The following is a 16233-nucleotide window of genomic DNA, read 5'->3' as shown; positions in this document are numbered from 1 at the left end:
CTGAACAGTGGAGAAGAAATACTGATCCAGGAGACTCTCAGGCTCCCACTGGTCTGTCATATCTTATAGATTTACTAAGTCTTCTCACTGCAGATTCATCCAAATCCCGAAGAGCAACATTAAAACAACACTGACAGCCTTCTCAGGCAGAAAAATGTCTGAATTGCTCCTCCATGTCACAGCCACTCGTCTATCACAGTCCAGTATGACTGGTTCATATCAGACTAAATGAAGAGAAGCCAAAGAAGGTAAAGACAAAAGTCACTGATGACCCTTTCAACTTAGAAACAGACAACAGTCCCAAACACTGCAGCACAATGATCGCTAAAATACTGGAACTTTGGTCAAACGTAGTGATCTAAAGTAGTCGTAGGTGTTGAATTATTATCATGATTGTTATTGTTAGTAGTAGTATTGGACTGCAGTGTTGCCATCACTGTGCCTTTAATCGGCTGCGACTATGAACCTACTTTAGGGTAAAAATGTGAAATGTTTGAGTTAAGTTGTTTAAAGTCTGTGATTATGTCCGTGGTTCAGTCTTTGAGCCTCCTTTGACTCCCTTTGGAGCACAAATAGTTTTTCATCAGTTTCAGGCTGTGTGTGTTAGAATATCTCAGAAAGAGTAAATTGGTTGTCAAAAATGTGTGCTGAATATTTTTAATGATCCTTGACTTGACCCCTAAACATATTTATGACATTATCTGAATATTTTCACACCAATTTCTGACATACCAAAGATGTGAGGAGCCCTTGGGCTGAAGCCTAACTTCTGTTGACACCTTTATAATGTGGGTTAGGGCGGAGGCTGCCTTTTACGACAATAGGTCTTGTAGGCATCTGTTTCCAGGACGGCAGCATTAACACATATATACTGAAGAATATGCTATGTGTAAATTTCAACACAGGACCCCTCTACAAAACAGGCGGACTAGACAGGTAATTGTGCAGGACTCACCTTGAAGCCCAGTTCATTTGGGTCTATATTGTGCTTCAAGTGGTGCATACTCCTAAACAAATTTGCACTTAATTAAATTACCATAAACCCAGCGACACATAGTCAACATGGGACCTTTGGGGCCCATGATGGTCCGGGGCCCCATTAATAATCCAGCCCTTAAAGTCAAGTCAAGTCAAGTCAAGCTTTATTGTCAATCTACAGTGTGCGCACGGCACACAGAGGAGTGAAATATCAGGGCCTCGATGTAACACATGTAGACGAGACAAGTGTGTACAATAAATACAGAATAAAAAATCTTAAATATACATAACAATGAATACAAAAATGCTCTCATTATACAAATTAAATACAAAAATGTTCACATTAAAGTACGTACCACAAAATGCAAGATGTAAGCATAAGTGTAGTTTGGGACTGGATAGCATTGATTAAAGTGGTGCATCTGTTGAGTGAGGGTATTAGATTTGTGGGTTGGTTCCTTTCAGGGACCCATACTCTCATAATCTGTTCATGTCTAGAAGTCATTACTTGGTATTGACTTGAACCTTCATATAATGAATGATTTTTTGTGTTCAAAAATACTAAGAAGCAGAAACGCTACAAAGAAAATCAGAATCATCTTGTGACTCCTACAAAAACATAATTACGGATTGTGCCTTTAACTAGACATTTACATTGATTCATCTAAATAAAATGCATGTTTAACCTTCACATACTGTTCATGTTCTGATTCTTCAGTCTTTCATCATAATTAGTCTCTATACCAAACTTCTGAACCACAAATCTATTCTTCATGCATAAATGCTTCATCAGTCATTAATAAACAGGTGATTGATCCTAAATGAAGCTTTCAGAGAGCAGAGAGAGAGTGAATTCTTTAGGTTTTACACTTTGTTTATGCAGAAAAAACATTCACAATTACACTATATTTTGATCTTGTGTTACATAAAAGAGGAGAACAGCCATCATGATCTCAATGAATGTTATTGAAAGTGAAAAAAGCAACATCTTTAAAAAAAAAGTAAACGGTCATATTTAACCAGGATCACCTTCTAAAAATGTTAATCAGCGGCTCAAAAATAAAAGAGTTGAAACATTATTTCCATTTTTGTATGTCCTGGGTCAAATAAAAAAAGCGTTTTACAAATGTAAATATGGGTCAAATTTCACCGGAACAGGATGTAAGCATTAACTTTGTTAGTTACTAATGAATTTGAGGTGGGTTACCTGTTTTTTCCAACCTTTTGCGGAACCAATGTGCAGAAACAAATTTCCACGGAGACATTTTACATTCGTTCCTCTTGCAAGCTAGCCGTCCAGCTGCAGTCTGTTTCAAGTTTCCTGTCGCTGTTTGTGTGTGTTTGATGAGGTGTGGTAGAAAGAGGAGATGTGGTCCTTTTTTGCCAGGGATCCTGTCAAAGACTTTGCTTATGAAATTCTGCCAGACACCCAGGAGAAGTCTGGAATATGGACATTACATCGGGGGAAGCGAAAGGTAAAAAAAAAAAGCCCACCGCCGATGCTGCGCTAACGGTTAGCGATAGCTCGGGAGGCCTGTAGCCGGTGTTGCGTGTTAAAGAGTGGCCGTGTTAACTGGTGACTCTCAGCCGAATGCGTCGTAGTTGTCGTAGTGACGGCAGCCGTTGAAAATAAAAACAGAACACATAGTTGTCCTTGTAAAAGCTTTAAATTACTTAAATTGAATGTTCAATCATGTGTTCAATACAGTATATAAAGTTATTCGTCTGGTCCTTTTTGTATGACAACAACAAGCGTTCACTTTTCTTGAAGTTACTTATAATGTGGGGAAAATATAGATTAGCAGAACACTACAGTACTATTATACAGGCTCATTAGTTGAATATGGGTCTTTCCGATTTGGGATAAGTTAACGGTATAAAATCCAAGGATACGGAAACGTTACGGGAGGTGAATACGTCTTTCTTAGCACAGTTTAATATACGCAAATGGTTAGCGTAGATAATAAGCACAGATTAGTATTTAAAATTGATTGAAGTAAAACTGAAGGCTGTTCTGTACGTTTTTTCCCCAACGGTTGTCGTCACTGCGAGCAACCGCTACGCATTCTGCTGAGAGTCACCAATTAACACGGTCACTCGTTAAACCGCAACCCCGGCTAACGTTAGTGCCTGTTCGCTACTTGATTTAGCCTCTATACACACGATGTCCGTTGTTATACCGGCGTGGTTATTCATCAGTCGTGTCTGTATGTTTCTTGTCTGTATTGCTGATTCATTGTCAGTGCTGATTTAAGTCGTTTGGTTGCTTTATGTGACGCTATCGTCGGGCTTCGCTAACGAAGTGAACTCAGGCTTTGTTTACTCCGGGAGACAGACACGTATTTCTCGCCACGTCACCCCGTTTTAGCCGAGTTAACATCTGTAATTGAAAGCGTTGTCAAGTTGATGCTTTATCGCTGTAATAAAGGTTTCGTCCCTCATCGCTGACAGCTACTAACAAAACCGACTGTTGTCGTTAATGTCGCTGAGAGCCTCAATCATCGTCCCTGCAAGGATCGATAATGACAGCCAAGCACCAGCTTCCTACTTTCATTACCCTGAATCATGTTAATTGTAATTTCTTTAACTTCTTCCACTCTCCCCACCCTACCATAGAGCTATATGCAGGGGATCTTTAGGGAGATCAACAACGTTATATGCCACATAGAGGTGGTATACATCATCTGAAAGCTGGGAACCTGAAGATAAAGTTAAGATGCAGTTCAGCACTGGGGGTCAAGTTTTTCTAGTCCTAAATCTGTAATAGACATTGTGTTTTGGTTAGGCACCTATTCAAATTTTGAAAGTTTAGAGGATATAAGGGCTTAAAACATTATAATGGCCATTCCCCTGCTCAATTATGTCTCATAAATGATTGCAGCAATTTTTGGGTTTGTTACACAGATTTAGTGCTGAATTTAACAATTTTTGACCACTCAATTAATAAAAATGGTCAAAAATTCCTCCAAAATACCAAATTAAGACACAGAGACCTTGAGGAACACCATAGAAAAATTCATGCTGTGATTTGGTATCAAAAACCTTTGACATTTGCAGATTTGTCTAAGAATTGCATTTTTTCAGCGATTGGATGGCGAGCACTTCTGTTCTGGAAATTGCTCCGAAACCCTTTTATTGTCAAAATACCTTGGAAAGCCATACATCCTCTGAATGCCCTCGGTCTGTAGTTTGTGGTTGTAAAGTTTCTTGAGGCTGTTATTATCCTAGAGGTCATTTTAAGTCATTTTATACAGGTGAGTTCAAGTTTCAAAAAATGGTCTCACTACAATAAAATGGCTACTGTGGGGACTAACATCTTCACACATGAATACAATTGGGCTCATTAATCCACAAGAGTCTCAGCTTTCTAGTCATACCCAATTTACACAATTCCAGGACTGTTTAGGGACCCCAGTATGCAGAAATATTCAAATACACAATTTTTAGAATAGGCGAAAATGACGCATTTATACTCCATGCAAAAAACTGCATGGTTTTTGCCCAAAATGGCATGGGATAACATAAAGTGGATATGTAAAGGGAGACTCAGTGGTACCCATAGAACTCATTTTCATTCAGATATCTTGAGGTGAGAGGTCAAGGGATCCCTTTGAAAATGTCCATGCCAGTTTGTCCCTCGCCAAAATTTAGCCTAACTCTGGAGCATTATTAAGGCACCTTCCCAATGACCTGGTACCAATGGTTGGTACCAATGGATGCCTTAGGTTGTCTAGTTTCATGTGACACCAGTATATCCACTAGCTTTAAAACTGAGCCCACTACAGCCCCTAAAAGACAGTAATGTTGACCGAGGACGCTGGCGTCCTTGTGGAGTTTAAGAGGTAAAAGATCCGCCTCTACACATACAAAAATACTCCCAATAATGTGTGTCTGATATGGTTTTTCTAGGAGAAAAAAATAATATAATTACCATACGCAAGTCTTCTCCTTCCCTCTCATTAAAAAATCCAGGGTCTATAAATATATAAATATGTTAAATCTCAGAAATTTAACTGCTGGACACAAGATGTCTCCTACTTCACTGTAAAGTCCATTCTCAGTGTTTTTGCACTGGAGGCTTCAAGTTTCCACATCACACTTGTGTGAGTTGATTATTGAACCAGGATTGGCTTCAAAACTAGTTGTGATGTCACAAATCCTGCTCATAGGCCCGACCCTTAAAATCAGGTTGTCAATGAGCTCAGAGAAACGTTCCACTTTCAACAGATTAATGTGAAAACAGCCTTTTAGTGTCAGACTCTGCACATACATCATTCTGCACAGTGAAGCTCAAACATCCAACTGAAGGAACAAGAAGAAAACATATTTTTGAGTGGAGGAGAATTTTATAGTATATACAATATTATGTGGTGATATGATAGTACTGTGTTTGATTTTGACTATGACTTTAAGTTATTAATGTTTAATATAGTAGTGGTTTAAATATGACTCATGTCACCCCTACCTGTGTCCTCAGACCAGCGGAGAGCCAGTGTCTGTGTTCCTGTACGAGATGGCTCAGGGAACAGAGCAGCAGACCCAGCTAGCCAAGGCTGCCTTCAAGCGTATGAAGACCCTTCGACACCCAAACATCCTGGCCTATGTTGATGGATTGGAGGTATGTGTGTATTTGTGTGTGTGTGTGTGTGTGTGTGTGTCTGTGTGTCTGTGTGTCTGTGTGTCTGTGTGTCAGTCATTTCACACCCACTGTAATTGTTTAGAGGAAAACGTTGTTCGGCCTGCTTAGCAACATGTTGCAACGTAGTGATGAGCCTTGTGTGATGGTGCAAAATTGTCATGTAACTATCACTTAATTAAATGTCTTGTCTGCTCTTCTCTGCATGTTTGCATTCAGATAGAGGTGAGTGTGAATATTGCAATGTAGGGCTTTAATATTTGCACAGTAGTCATAGTGAGTAGTGCACTGCAGTTTTCTCACTTTTGTTTGCTCAACAAGATTTTAAAATACCTCCACAAATAGTCCAGCTATGGTGAACCATTAGCGTACTATTGTCCATGTTAAATCGGTGCATCTTACATGACTTGCCAAAAGAATGAATCGAAAATTAAACATACAAGGGAAACATGACTAGCAAAGCCCTTCTTGTCCATTCATTGTTTCCTCCTTGTCCTTGTTAGTTGGTTGTATTGTATATTTATAATTCTGAAGATGCCAGAAATGAGTAGCGTCTGGGAAGTTGTCAAAAAGTCCTTTTTAAATGTGACTGTGTGTACAAGGCTGAGCTGTGTTTCACTTGCTGTAGTTGAGTAGATCTAGGTATTAATTCAGTATTTACATATATTATCTTTTTTTTTCAAGAGTAATTTTTTTGGCCTTTTTGCCTTTATTTGAGAGTCAGTAGAGAGTGACAAGAAACATGGGAGCAGAGAGGGGTCTGACATGACATGCAACAAGGGTACCGAACCGTGGACTTAACCATTAGGCCACTGGGGCATTCCCATATAATGTCTTTTAATAGAAATCTGTAGTGATTGAACAATAATGTTTACAATAATGATCATGAATGCATCAGATATTGTGTTTACCCACTTTTATTTTACCATGTAGTTAGTACATTGTGATGACCAGAAACCTAAAAATGTACCTTTTTTTTAAATTTTAGCTTCTATTGTCATTTATCCCTCTAGTTGAGTATTATTAAAGATTAGCTTGTACAATAAAACAGCCATTAATCAAAGTTCATCTTGCTTGTTACAGACAGAGAAGAGCCTGTACCTAGTTACGGAGCAGGTGACGCCCCTGGCTGTCCACCTGAAGGCCCAGGCAGAGAAGGGCGGATCTAGTGAATTGGAGGTCTCCTGGGGACTGCACCAGATACTGGTGAGGAGGTTGATCAGAGAGCACTAACTGATATTTGGTCTCAGGGGAGCCATAGTTCAATGATTTCTGTCAGCTGTCCTCTGTAAGATCTCTGTGCCTCCTCTCACAGAAAGCTCTGAGTTTCCTGGTCAATGACTGCCACCTGCTCCACAACAACTTGGGTGTTTGGGCTGTTTTTGTGGATCGAGCTGGGGAGTGGAAGCTAGGAGCACTCGACCATGTGGCCCCAGAGCAGGGTGACCCAAGCGGGGTCGCACTCCCCGCCCCTAAGGTTGTTTACCCAGACATGGAAAAATATGACCCACCTGAGATGCCCAACAGCAGTGGAGAGAAATGGTGAGAGTTTAGAAGAAGTTCATAACAGGACTATTGCAGACAATAAAGATAAATAAATTCAAGTTATATTGTTTATTTGTTATTTATCCTGTTTTTCTGAAGAAACTTGTGTGTTTTAAACTGTGTGTATGTTTGTTGCAGGGCAGGGGAGGTGTGGCGGCTAGGTTGTCTGATCTGGGAGGTGTTCAACGGGCCACTACCTCGCACTTCCTCCCTTCGTTCACTGGGAAAGGTATGTAATTACTGAACCATCATCACTGATTCATGATGTGTGATGTTGGAGAAACTTCTATTGTTCAATATTCACTAAAACATCCCATATTATCAAGACTTAATATTTCAGTCATGATAAGAAGAGATGTCAGATTGAACTTCGGAGCTCAGCTCTCCATTCTCTCTAATATGTTACTGCCAAGCTGCCTTTAAAGTGGGCAACATACACACATAGACAGCCCAGTTTAGCATTTGATAAACAGAGAATATTTATCTAGAGATCTGCATTAAGAATGTTGACCACAGCTTTCTCCATTTCCTTCATCTGTAGCACTTTGAGGTTGACTTTTTCACAGTGCTTTTACATCTCAAAGGAATCTTTGTTGAAATGGAAAATAAAATGCAGTCATGTGCTTTTTTGAGAATGTTGTAGCTCACAGTGCCGTGTGTCTCTCCGTGCCCACAGGTCCCCAAAGCCCTCGTCCCTCACTACTGCGAGCTGGTGGGCGCGAACCCCCGCGCACGTCCCAACCCAGCCCGGTTCCTCCAGAACTGCAGAACCCCGGGAGGATTCCTCAGCAACAGCTTTGTGGAGAGCAACCTTTTTCTGGAGGAGATCCAGGTCCATAGACTCATATAAAGACAAGTCTATTCATGTACAACAGAGGTTATTACAGTGGTGTTTCACAACCTAAAGTATCAAGATAGAAACAAATCAAATTCTTGTCGCACTATTCTGGCAGGAACATTGCTTAATTTAGAGAAGCAAGCACTAAACTCTGCCATCGTATCAGCTCTGAAAACTGTGGTGTACTGGGGATTAGTTGTGCTAATATACCGATAGCAATAATTCAGTTCATTTGTTTCTTGGAAAATTCATATAACTGTGAAAATCAGGTTTTAAGGTAACATTATATTAAAAGTTTCTGTCTAAAATGATCCTCTCCAGATCAAGGAGCCAGCTGAGAAGCAGCAGTTCTTCCAGGATCTGAGTGACAATCTGGACTCTTTTCCTGAAGACTTCTGTAAACACAAGGTCCTGCCTCAACTGCTCACAGCCTTCGAGTTTGGCAATGCAGGCGCCGTAGTACTCACACCCCTCTTTAAGGTAAATTCCTACCTAAGCATAAATTAAACATTTACAAAAACATTTTCCAAACAAAGTCAAATCTTATACTGGTATTAATATCCGAGAGCGCACTTCATTTCAGTAAACATTTGGAAGTTATGTCTCTGCTCAGCTTTTTAAAAAGAATCTCATCTCCATCTGTCTGCCAGGTGGGGAAGTTCCTGTCAGCTGAAGAATATCAACAGAAGATTATCCCTGTCATTGTGAAGATGTTCTCCTCCACAGACCGAGCCATGAGGATACGACTGCTGCAGCAGGTACTTAACTTACCAAAGGCCTGTTTCATCAGGACTCATGGTGACACTTTCCACCCTCCACGCAGAAGCACCTGAGAGCAAAAAGTTAGCTTAATAAACCACCAGGATTTGTACCCCATGACTTAAATGACAGGACAATTGAAAAGCTCACTCATATCAAAATATGTTAGCTTCGAACAAATGTTTCAGACATTTGGAAATACTGTATGTTTTATATATGTCACAGAAATGAGGTTTGAATGAGGTATTTTGGCATTTATTGAATCTAACATTGTTTCTCCTCTCTGTTTATTTGTCTGTCTTCAGATGGAACAGTTTATTCAATATCTGAATGAGGCAGCAGTCAATTCCCAGATTTTCCCTCACGTTGTTCATGGCTTCACAGACACCAACCCTGCCATCAGAGAACAGACTGTTAAGGTATTCAAACTCAAACTACAACCCAGGAGGACTTAATATATGTTACTTCTCTTCAGTATGTTGTCAGCCTGCTGCAGCCGTTACTTTTCTTTCTCTCCGCCTCCAGTCTATGCTGCTTCTGGCTCCCAAACTGAATGAGACCAACCTGAACCAGGAGCTGATGCGGCACTTTGCCAGGCTGCAGGCCAGAGATGAACAAGGCCCGATACGCTGCAACACCACCGTCTGCCTGGGCAAGATTGCCTCCTACCTCAACGCCGGGGTAAACCACTCCCACACCGTTCTGTGCAATATGTTGAACTGATGTTTTCCAACCAGCTTGCTGTAGAAGTCCACCTACACTAGTTTCCTTTTTAAATGTTCATCCTTTTTTCTTTCACAGACTCGACAGCGTGTTTTGATTTCCGCCTTCTCACGAGCCACTAAAGACCCCTTCCCAGCTTCACGCTCCGCCGGCGTGCTGGGATTCGCCGCCACACACAACTACTACAGTGTAACGGAGATCGCTGCCAGAATCTTACCCACGCTCTGTGCTATAACTGTTGACCCTGATAAGAGCGTCAGGGACCAGGTACACATGTCTGTTAGGGATTTATCACTACATGATGTCTTTACTGTGCAGATAAGAAAACATCTACAAATTGATATTGTTACTCATTATTTAAAGTAAATTCAAAAGTGTTTTGTCAGCCACAAAATGTTACAGAAATTGTTTGACTTAATTGATTTTATGATTTTCTACTTTTTTGTTACTGTGGCCCCTATTAGATAAGTAAAGAACAGGCTGGATTCACGTGAATGGTTAATTATAGTAATCTGATACAAGTACTCTCCCCAACAGACAGTAATATGAGATGTTAACACTGCACGACACACATCTGCCAGCTTGTCTGTTTTGAGGTGCAGAACAACACAACCTAGAAAAAAACATTTTGGGTTCTGCCGCCCTCTATCGATTCCTCTCACAGAGACACAAGCAATAAGTGTTACCGTCACACAGCAGAATAAGGCAGCACAGTGAAGCCTGGTCTCTACAACAACAGTATTTATTACAAAATTAATTAGAGAAGATAGATAATTTAAGAACAAAATAACGGCAGATTCTTTGCTTTGATTAAAATTTCAGCAAAATGTCAACATATTAACTAAGAATATTAAGTGGATCATTACTAACTCATGATGCTCAGCAGCTTAGCAAACGCTGCTTTACTTGTTTAATTTAAGACACTGTGACCCCAGATGAAATTTTTTGGATGAGTCAAAGAGCTCAGAAGTGTCAAGAGCAACGATCAGCTCTAGATTCTAGCTGGCTTGTGATGCCAGTTGTTTTTACCGAACTTTACCACCTCTTTCTGGCTAAATAATTCAGCCTCATATTTAGATGTTTAACCACTGTATACTGTAGATAACATTTTCTGTTACCATAAATTGAAAAGTTTTTACTCAGAATGTGCTATTCTACCCTCTCCTCTCTGTCAGGCGTTCAAAGCCATCAAGAGTTTTATTTCCAAGCTGGAGACGGTGTCAGAAGATCCAACTAAGCTGGCTGAGATCGGTATGTAACGCACCGCGCTGAGCTGCAACCTGCTTTCTACATTCATGTCTCATTCAGTAAGAAAACCAGCGAGTGGAATTTTTACATGAAAGTCTCTCTCCCGTCTGTCCTGCAGAAAAGGACGTAGCGTCCTGCGCTCAGCCTGCAGGTGCCTCTTCCAGCTGGGCCGGCTGGGCTGTAACCGGCATGTCGACAATAACTTCTAAGCTGATCCGCAACGCTCCAGGGACAGAGGGAGGTGTAGCGGTTGAGGGCAGTGATCCTGCCAATGCCACCGGCCCTACCAGCGCCACTGATGCAGCAACTGTACCTGGTAGGGATGTAGTGGATGTGCAGGGACCTTATGTGTTATCTGCTGACAAACACTTAGCCTGATCATGCTAATTGGGTTCCAGTTCAAATTGTGTGATATCCAGTTACGATATTCATGCTAAATCAAAGAATCAGGAGAGGAGAATGTTCCTTAATACTAAAGTCACCACAAAAATGTTGTCAGATGTTGTCAAACAATAAGACTCTTCCTCACGTATCTGATAAGAGTCAACAAAATGTTATAAACTAGATGAAGGCAAACAAAAGAAGTCAGACTGCATGAGACACTTCTGCCACCTTATCTGTATGACATTATAATAGCCTGTGGAAACATGCTAGTAAATTATTTTTCAGTCACATAAGAGCTTCATGATTAATAATTCAGGTTGTGTACAATAGAAAGGCAGTGAGGGGAGCCTGGAGAGACATTTAGTAGAATGGCAGTACAGCTGGGATCTGCACAATAATGTGCTGCATCTGTGTTAATGATGTTATATATCCTTATATTAGCACACCACCCAACATTGAATTATGTTTGGATAGGTGTATAGTCTTCACATCTGCCAGAAGTATAGACTATGTACTGTACTATGTTTTATTCTTTATCTCGTTCTTTCTATCACAGATTCTGAAGATAAAACTCCACAAGCTTCTCTGACTCACCATGCTGCCTCTAGCCGTGCCAACCAATCGCAGACTCCAGAAGTGACGGACAATGACGACGAGCCAATAGGAGACCGCTGGGACGACGAGGAAGATTGGGGAAGTTTAGAGGTACGATTTCAACACTTCTGAAAGAGAAGATTACTAATAATTGTAGAGACACGTACGTTTATGTTAGATTATGTTGCTTCTCCCACTAAGGATCCAGAGAAAGCTCACACCGAGACTGATGACTGGACCACTGACTGGTCAGGAATGTCATCATCCAAAAAGAAGGCCAGTGACAGAGGAGTATGTGTCCTATAATATCACCAGACTGCTTTTATGAACCTAATACTACTGTAATCACAATAATATCAAATGAAAGAGAAGCAAAAGATAAAAATGTCTTCTTTTGGGCAGATGAATTGATTGTTTTGTTATTATCTAGGTGGGCCGGACGTCGTCCTCCATGGCGATGAAAAAGCAGAGCTCTGACTGGAGCAGCTCTGGCTGGGACGCCGACGACAGCTGGTCCAACGAGAAAGACGGCCAGGGGCAGAGTTCTGCCGGCGAGGAAGGCTGGGGCAACGACTGGGGCGAGGAGGAGACGGACACGACCTCAGTTGACAAGACGCTCCCCCTGCCTGAGGGGGTGCGGTTAGCCAGCGAGTACAACTGGGAAAGCAGCAGCACAACCAAAGGAGTCAATCAGAACGACCTGTTTGCCAGCGTGTCGCAGAGAAACACAGCCGGCACTGCTGCCACGGTGAGGAGAGAGGGAAGCAACAAGACACAAGAGTAAAGGATAGAGAGACAAATTCAATTTGTGCTGATAAGATCTGAAATGTAAAAAAAGTTTGACAGAAATTGTGAATCACAAGCTGAAAATAACAGATCGATTCATTTAATAGAGATAAAAATGCTGCATCCTCATTTATTTGTTACAAGTTTGACTGCAGCTAACAATTATTTTAATTATCTATTAATCTGTTGATTATTTTCTTGATTAGTTGTGTGGTCTATAAAATGTTTGAAAATGGTGAAAAATGACGTTCACCATTTCCTGGAGCCCAAAGTGACGTCCTCAAATGTCGTCTTTTGTTCTGACCAACAGTCCACAACCCAAAGATTTTCACTAAATAAACCAGAAAACATTAACATTGAGAAGCTGGAATTAGAGAATTTGGACATTTTTTCTTAAAAAAATGACTCACAATGAATCCATTACCAAAATAGTTGGTGATTAATCTTCTGTCAATTGACTAATCAATTAATTGACCAACTGTTGCAGCTCTAGTTACATGTTTAAATGAATGTCCGATACATGCGCACAGCTAACAGCTAATGTGCACAGCTAACTATTCACATTGTTGTTGTGAAAAAAATGTGACCAAATACAAATAACAGTACACTTGATGTTACTATCAGATCAGAAGTAGAGGGATAGAGGAAGAGGAGGAGGAGGAGAAGAAGGGAGACGGGAGACGCTTAGTGCTGTCAAATCTAAAGCTGGATTTATGTTTGACACAGGGGGCGTCAGCATCTGTTTTGACTTACAGCTCAGTGTCTGATTTCTGTTGTTGATCATCACTAGGCTGGTGAATTATACACTAATTGTGTTTTACATTATTTCATTAACTTTGTGACATAGAGCCTTGGTGGACATACTTGCATCACCCCTTGTTTTTTTACTGAATAGGAGACACTCCAGAGCAGTTACTGTGTTCACAATCATTCATTCACTGTCATAGATCAGAGCCATCACAGTGAAGGTTTGCAGATGGTTTTGCTGGATGTTTTACTGAAGTCTCAAATCTCTTAACATACAAGTATGAATATAACGTGTTTTGTTTTTAGACCAGTTGGCTTGTAAAGACGAGGCAAGGGGACATTAAATAAAACTGTTGAGATAATGACACAATTTGTACAATCTGGATTAAGAACAACCACCTAAAATACTGCATTCCCTTAATGAGAGCATCATCTTTAGGTTATGAAAGCACGCGCATGAAACGAATACAATAGGGGTGCAGTCAGGAATGTAAGGGTCAGTGTGATCAGTTTAATTGAGTCGTGTGTTGTGTTTTCTCCCGGTCAGGCTGCAGATGGATGGGCCGCAGAGGCAACAGGAGACTGGGGAGCAGAGGAGAGCTGGGAGTCTGTGGATGGAAGCCAGGGTAAGTCTATCGGCCTGCCTCCCTCATCAGGAACACGACTCTTTTTAATTGGTCAAAATGAGCTGCAAACAGATGTCACATTTACACTTAGTTGGACATTTTATAAAAATCCAACCATCTGTGTGAGTTTTTTTGGTTTTATGTGATTTCTGTGGCATCTGTTCTCATTACTGGAGCATTTTTAGTCCTCCGACTCTAAATCTTCACCAGAAGTTTTTCTGTATACTTACTTCTGTTCAGGTATTCCCATTAGATAGTTATGATGTAGCCACTTTATGCCTTTTCTTTGAACTGTCTGTCTTTCTGTATCGACCACCAGGTCTCAGTAAAGCCGAGCTGTCCAAGAAGAAACGGGAGGAGAGGAGGAAAGAGCTGGAGGCGAAGCGGGCGGAGCGCAAAGCTGCTAAAGGTCCTCTCAAACTGGGCGCACGCAAACTGGACTGATGGAGATGGAAAGAAAGATCTGAGGTTGGGGACGGAGAGGGAGGGGCACAGACTGCAGTGACTGAACCCGGACCGGTGGATGGAGGCTCGACATTCCATAAGTACAGGACCAGGAGTGTTAGCAGTGAGGAAAATACTGTGAACAGTCCTTGTTATAGACTTGATGAGGAGAGGAAAGGGTCACTGTTGCTCAGTAGACGACTCTCAGCCTGGAGATTCTCTGCTGTTCATCATTAAGAAACTGAGAGATGGCTGAAAAAGGAAAAAGCAGTAATCGAGTTGAAAGAAAGGAAACGAGGGCAAAGACGGAGAGGTAGAGAGACTTTCAGCACCACTCGCAGCAGAGGCTCGAGTTGATCACACAATATGCCCCCCTCTGTTTTTTTTTTTTTTTAAATCCATAACTCACAAAGTCTCCGTTGTAAAGTAAATGTATATAAATGGTGCATCTTGTCTTAAAATGACATGAAGAAATGACACTTTTTTTTAAAAATGGAAAAATATATATATCAGAATTTCAGAATCAAACGTATTATTAATATACTGAATGTTTTTCAGTATAAACACACACAGACACAGAAACACACACACACACACACACAGTGGTTATGAATGTTTTAGTTCAGCTGTCACTAACTTACAGACTTTAAATCAATCCGTGCATGCACTTGTGTATTTGTGTGGCCTAACAAAAGCTTCCATGGCCAGAAATTACAAACATGTTGAGTTTACTTTGCACACACAACACTGTATTTTACTGTACTGACCTGGTCTGACAGGTGACACATTTGACTGGATTCAGATCTGTAAATGTATAACGTGCACTCCAGACACACAGCGGAGCAGCTCGGACACAAAGAAGAGGCTGGAGGACTGATATCGAGGGAACTTTATGTTTCCTTTGTCTCCCATGAGGTATAGCGCTGTGGTGGAGGGTTTGTGGAATCAAAAGATTTATTTTTTAGTCTGTTGAAGGTCTCGTCATGCATTTTAGGATCATTTGAAGATGTAACATTTACCCATCACTGGGTTTTAATGGTACTGGGTGTGGTCGGGGTAAAGGAGATTATAAGTTTCTTTTGCTCTTTTTATTTGTGCCTTTATTTATATTGCAGATCTGCTCTGTAGGATCACGTCCCAGAACTAAAAGTTAGATCTGAAATGTCCCAAACCTGCAGATTCTGTGTTTTCATCAAACCTTTCAGTGAGACCCCATATTGCCTGTCTGTGTTGGATATAGTATTGTTGGGTTGGGTGTTACTCACCATACAAAATGCTGTATAGATCAGCCAGCTGACACAATCAACAGCGATCACCATTGGAGCAAATGTCCTGGTATGGGATTGTTAGCCAATTAACTATGCTGCATTAGTCTTGGTGGACTGAGGAAGACTGGATGCATTTCACAAAGTCCAAATCATGTAGCATGTGAGCTATTCTAAAAATAAATATAAATTCAAATTAACGTATGTTTCTTCTTTAAATTAAAGGCTGCTGTCATATTACTCCTCAGTAAATGTACCCGTAAAAGAGGTTTTGAGACATATATCTGAGATTTCTGCTGCTTACACCACAATACAACAGAGGTGAACATTTCAACAGACCGCAATGTGGACAATTTTCATAGAGAGTATATCTTCAGTAGGAAATATTCCCATGTAAATTAATTTTAATTTATTTATATTTATTAAAGTTAATTGTGTGGATTATCTATTGATCTCCACTGTATTGGACACTGATTCTGGAAAGAGATATTGCTGTTGATGCCTTTTAGAAAAAAAAAAAAAAAAAAAAGCACCATAATTTAAATTTTATTTAGCGCATTGGTATTGAAGACGGGCAGAGACCAATATCTTAAAGCCAGGACAAATAAAACCCAAACTATCTGGATGAATAGATGGATGTATAGGTAACTGAGAGAGAAT

At 40.6% G+C, this 16233-nt stretch overlaps 1 protein-coding gene across 1 annotated transcript; it reads left to right on the top strand.

The window, feature by feature from the left end:
- Positions 1-2236: 2236 nt before the first annotated feature.
- On the top strand, positions 2237-15773 carry scyl1 (SCY1-like, kinase-like 1). The gene is made up of 18 exons (XM_042419470.1): positions 2237-2453; positions 5456-5596; positions 6698-6820; positions 6930-7156; positions 7298-7388; positions 7836-7991; positions 8319-8477; positions 8648-8755; positions 9062-9175; positions 9282-9437; positions 9558-9746; positions 10655-10730; positions 10846-11043; positions 11668-11816; positions 11907-11996; positions 12136-12453; positions 13786-13864; positions 14184-15773. Exons 1-18 carry the CDS (start codon positions 2346-2348, stop codon positions 14306-14308), a joined length of 2607 nt encoding a protein of 868 aa, XP_042275404.1. The 5' UTR covers positions 2237-2345; the 3' UTR covers positions 14309-15773.
- Positions 15774-16233: the final 460 nt, after the last annotated feature.

The sequence above is a fragment of the Thunnus maccoyii genome, chromosome 8, assembly GCF_910596095.1.
Source record: "Thunnus maccoyii chromosome 8, fThuMac1.1, whole genome shotgun sequence".
In the NCBI taxonomy this organism is placed as follows: domain Eukaryota; kingdom Metazoa; phylum Chordata; class Actinopteri; order Scombriformes; family Scombridae; genus Thunnus; species Thunnus maccoyii.
Note: the sequence above shows the minus strand (reverse complement) of the source record. Positions and strands in the feature narration are given on the sequence as shown.

What these genes read in the sequence shown, in the direction of transcription:
- scyl1 (XM_042419470.1), top strand. Translation starts at nt 2,346, where the DNA reads ATGTGGTCCTTTTTTGCCAGGGATCCTGTCAAAGACTTTGCTTATGAA. An exon ending in GGGGACTGCACCAGATACTG is followed by an intron (nt 6,821 to 6,929) that starts GTGAGGAGGTTG and finishes CTCCTCTCACAG; the next exon opens with AAAGCTCTGAGTTTCCTGGT. An exon ending in TTTTTCTGGAGGAGATCCAG is followed by an intron (nt 7,992 to 8,318) that starts GTCCATAGACTC and finishes GATCCTCTCCAG; the next exon opens with ATCAAGGAGCCAGCTGAGAA.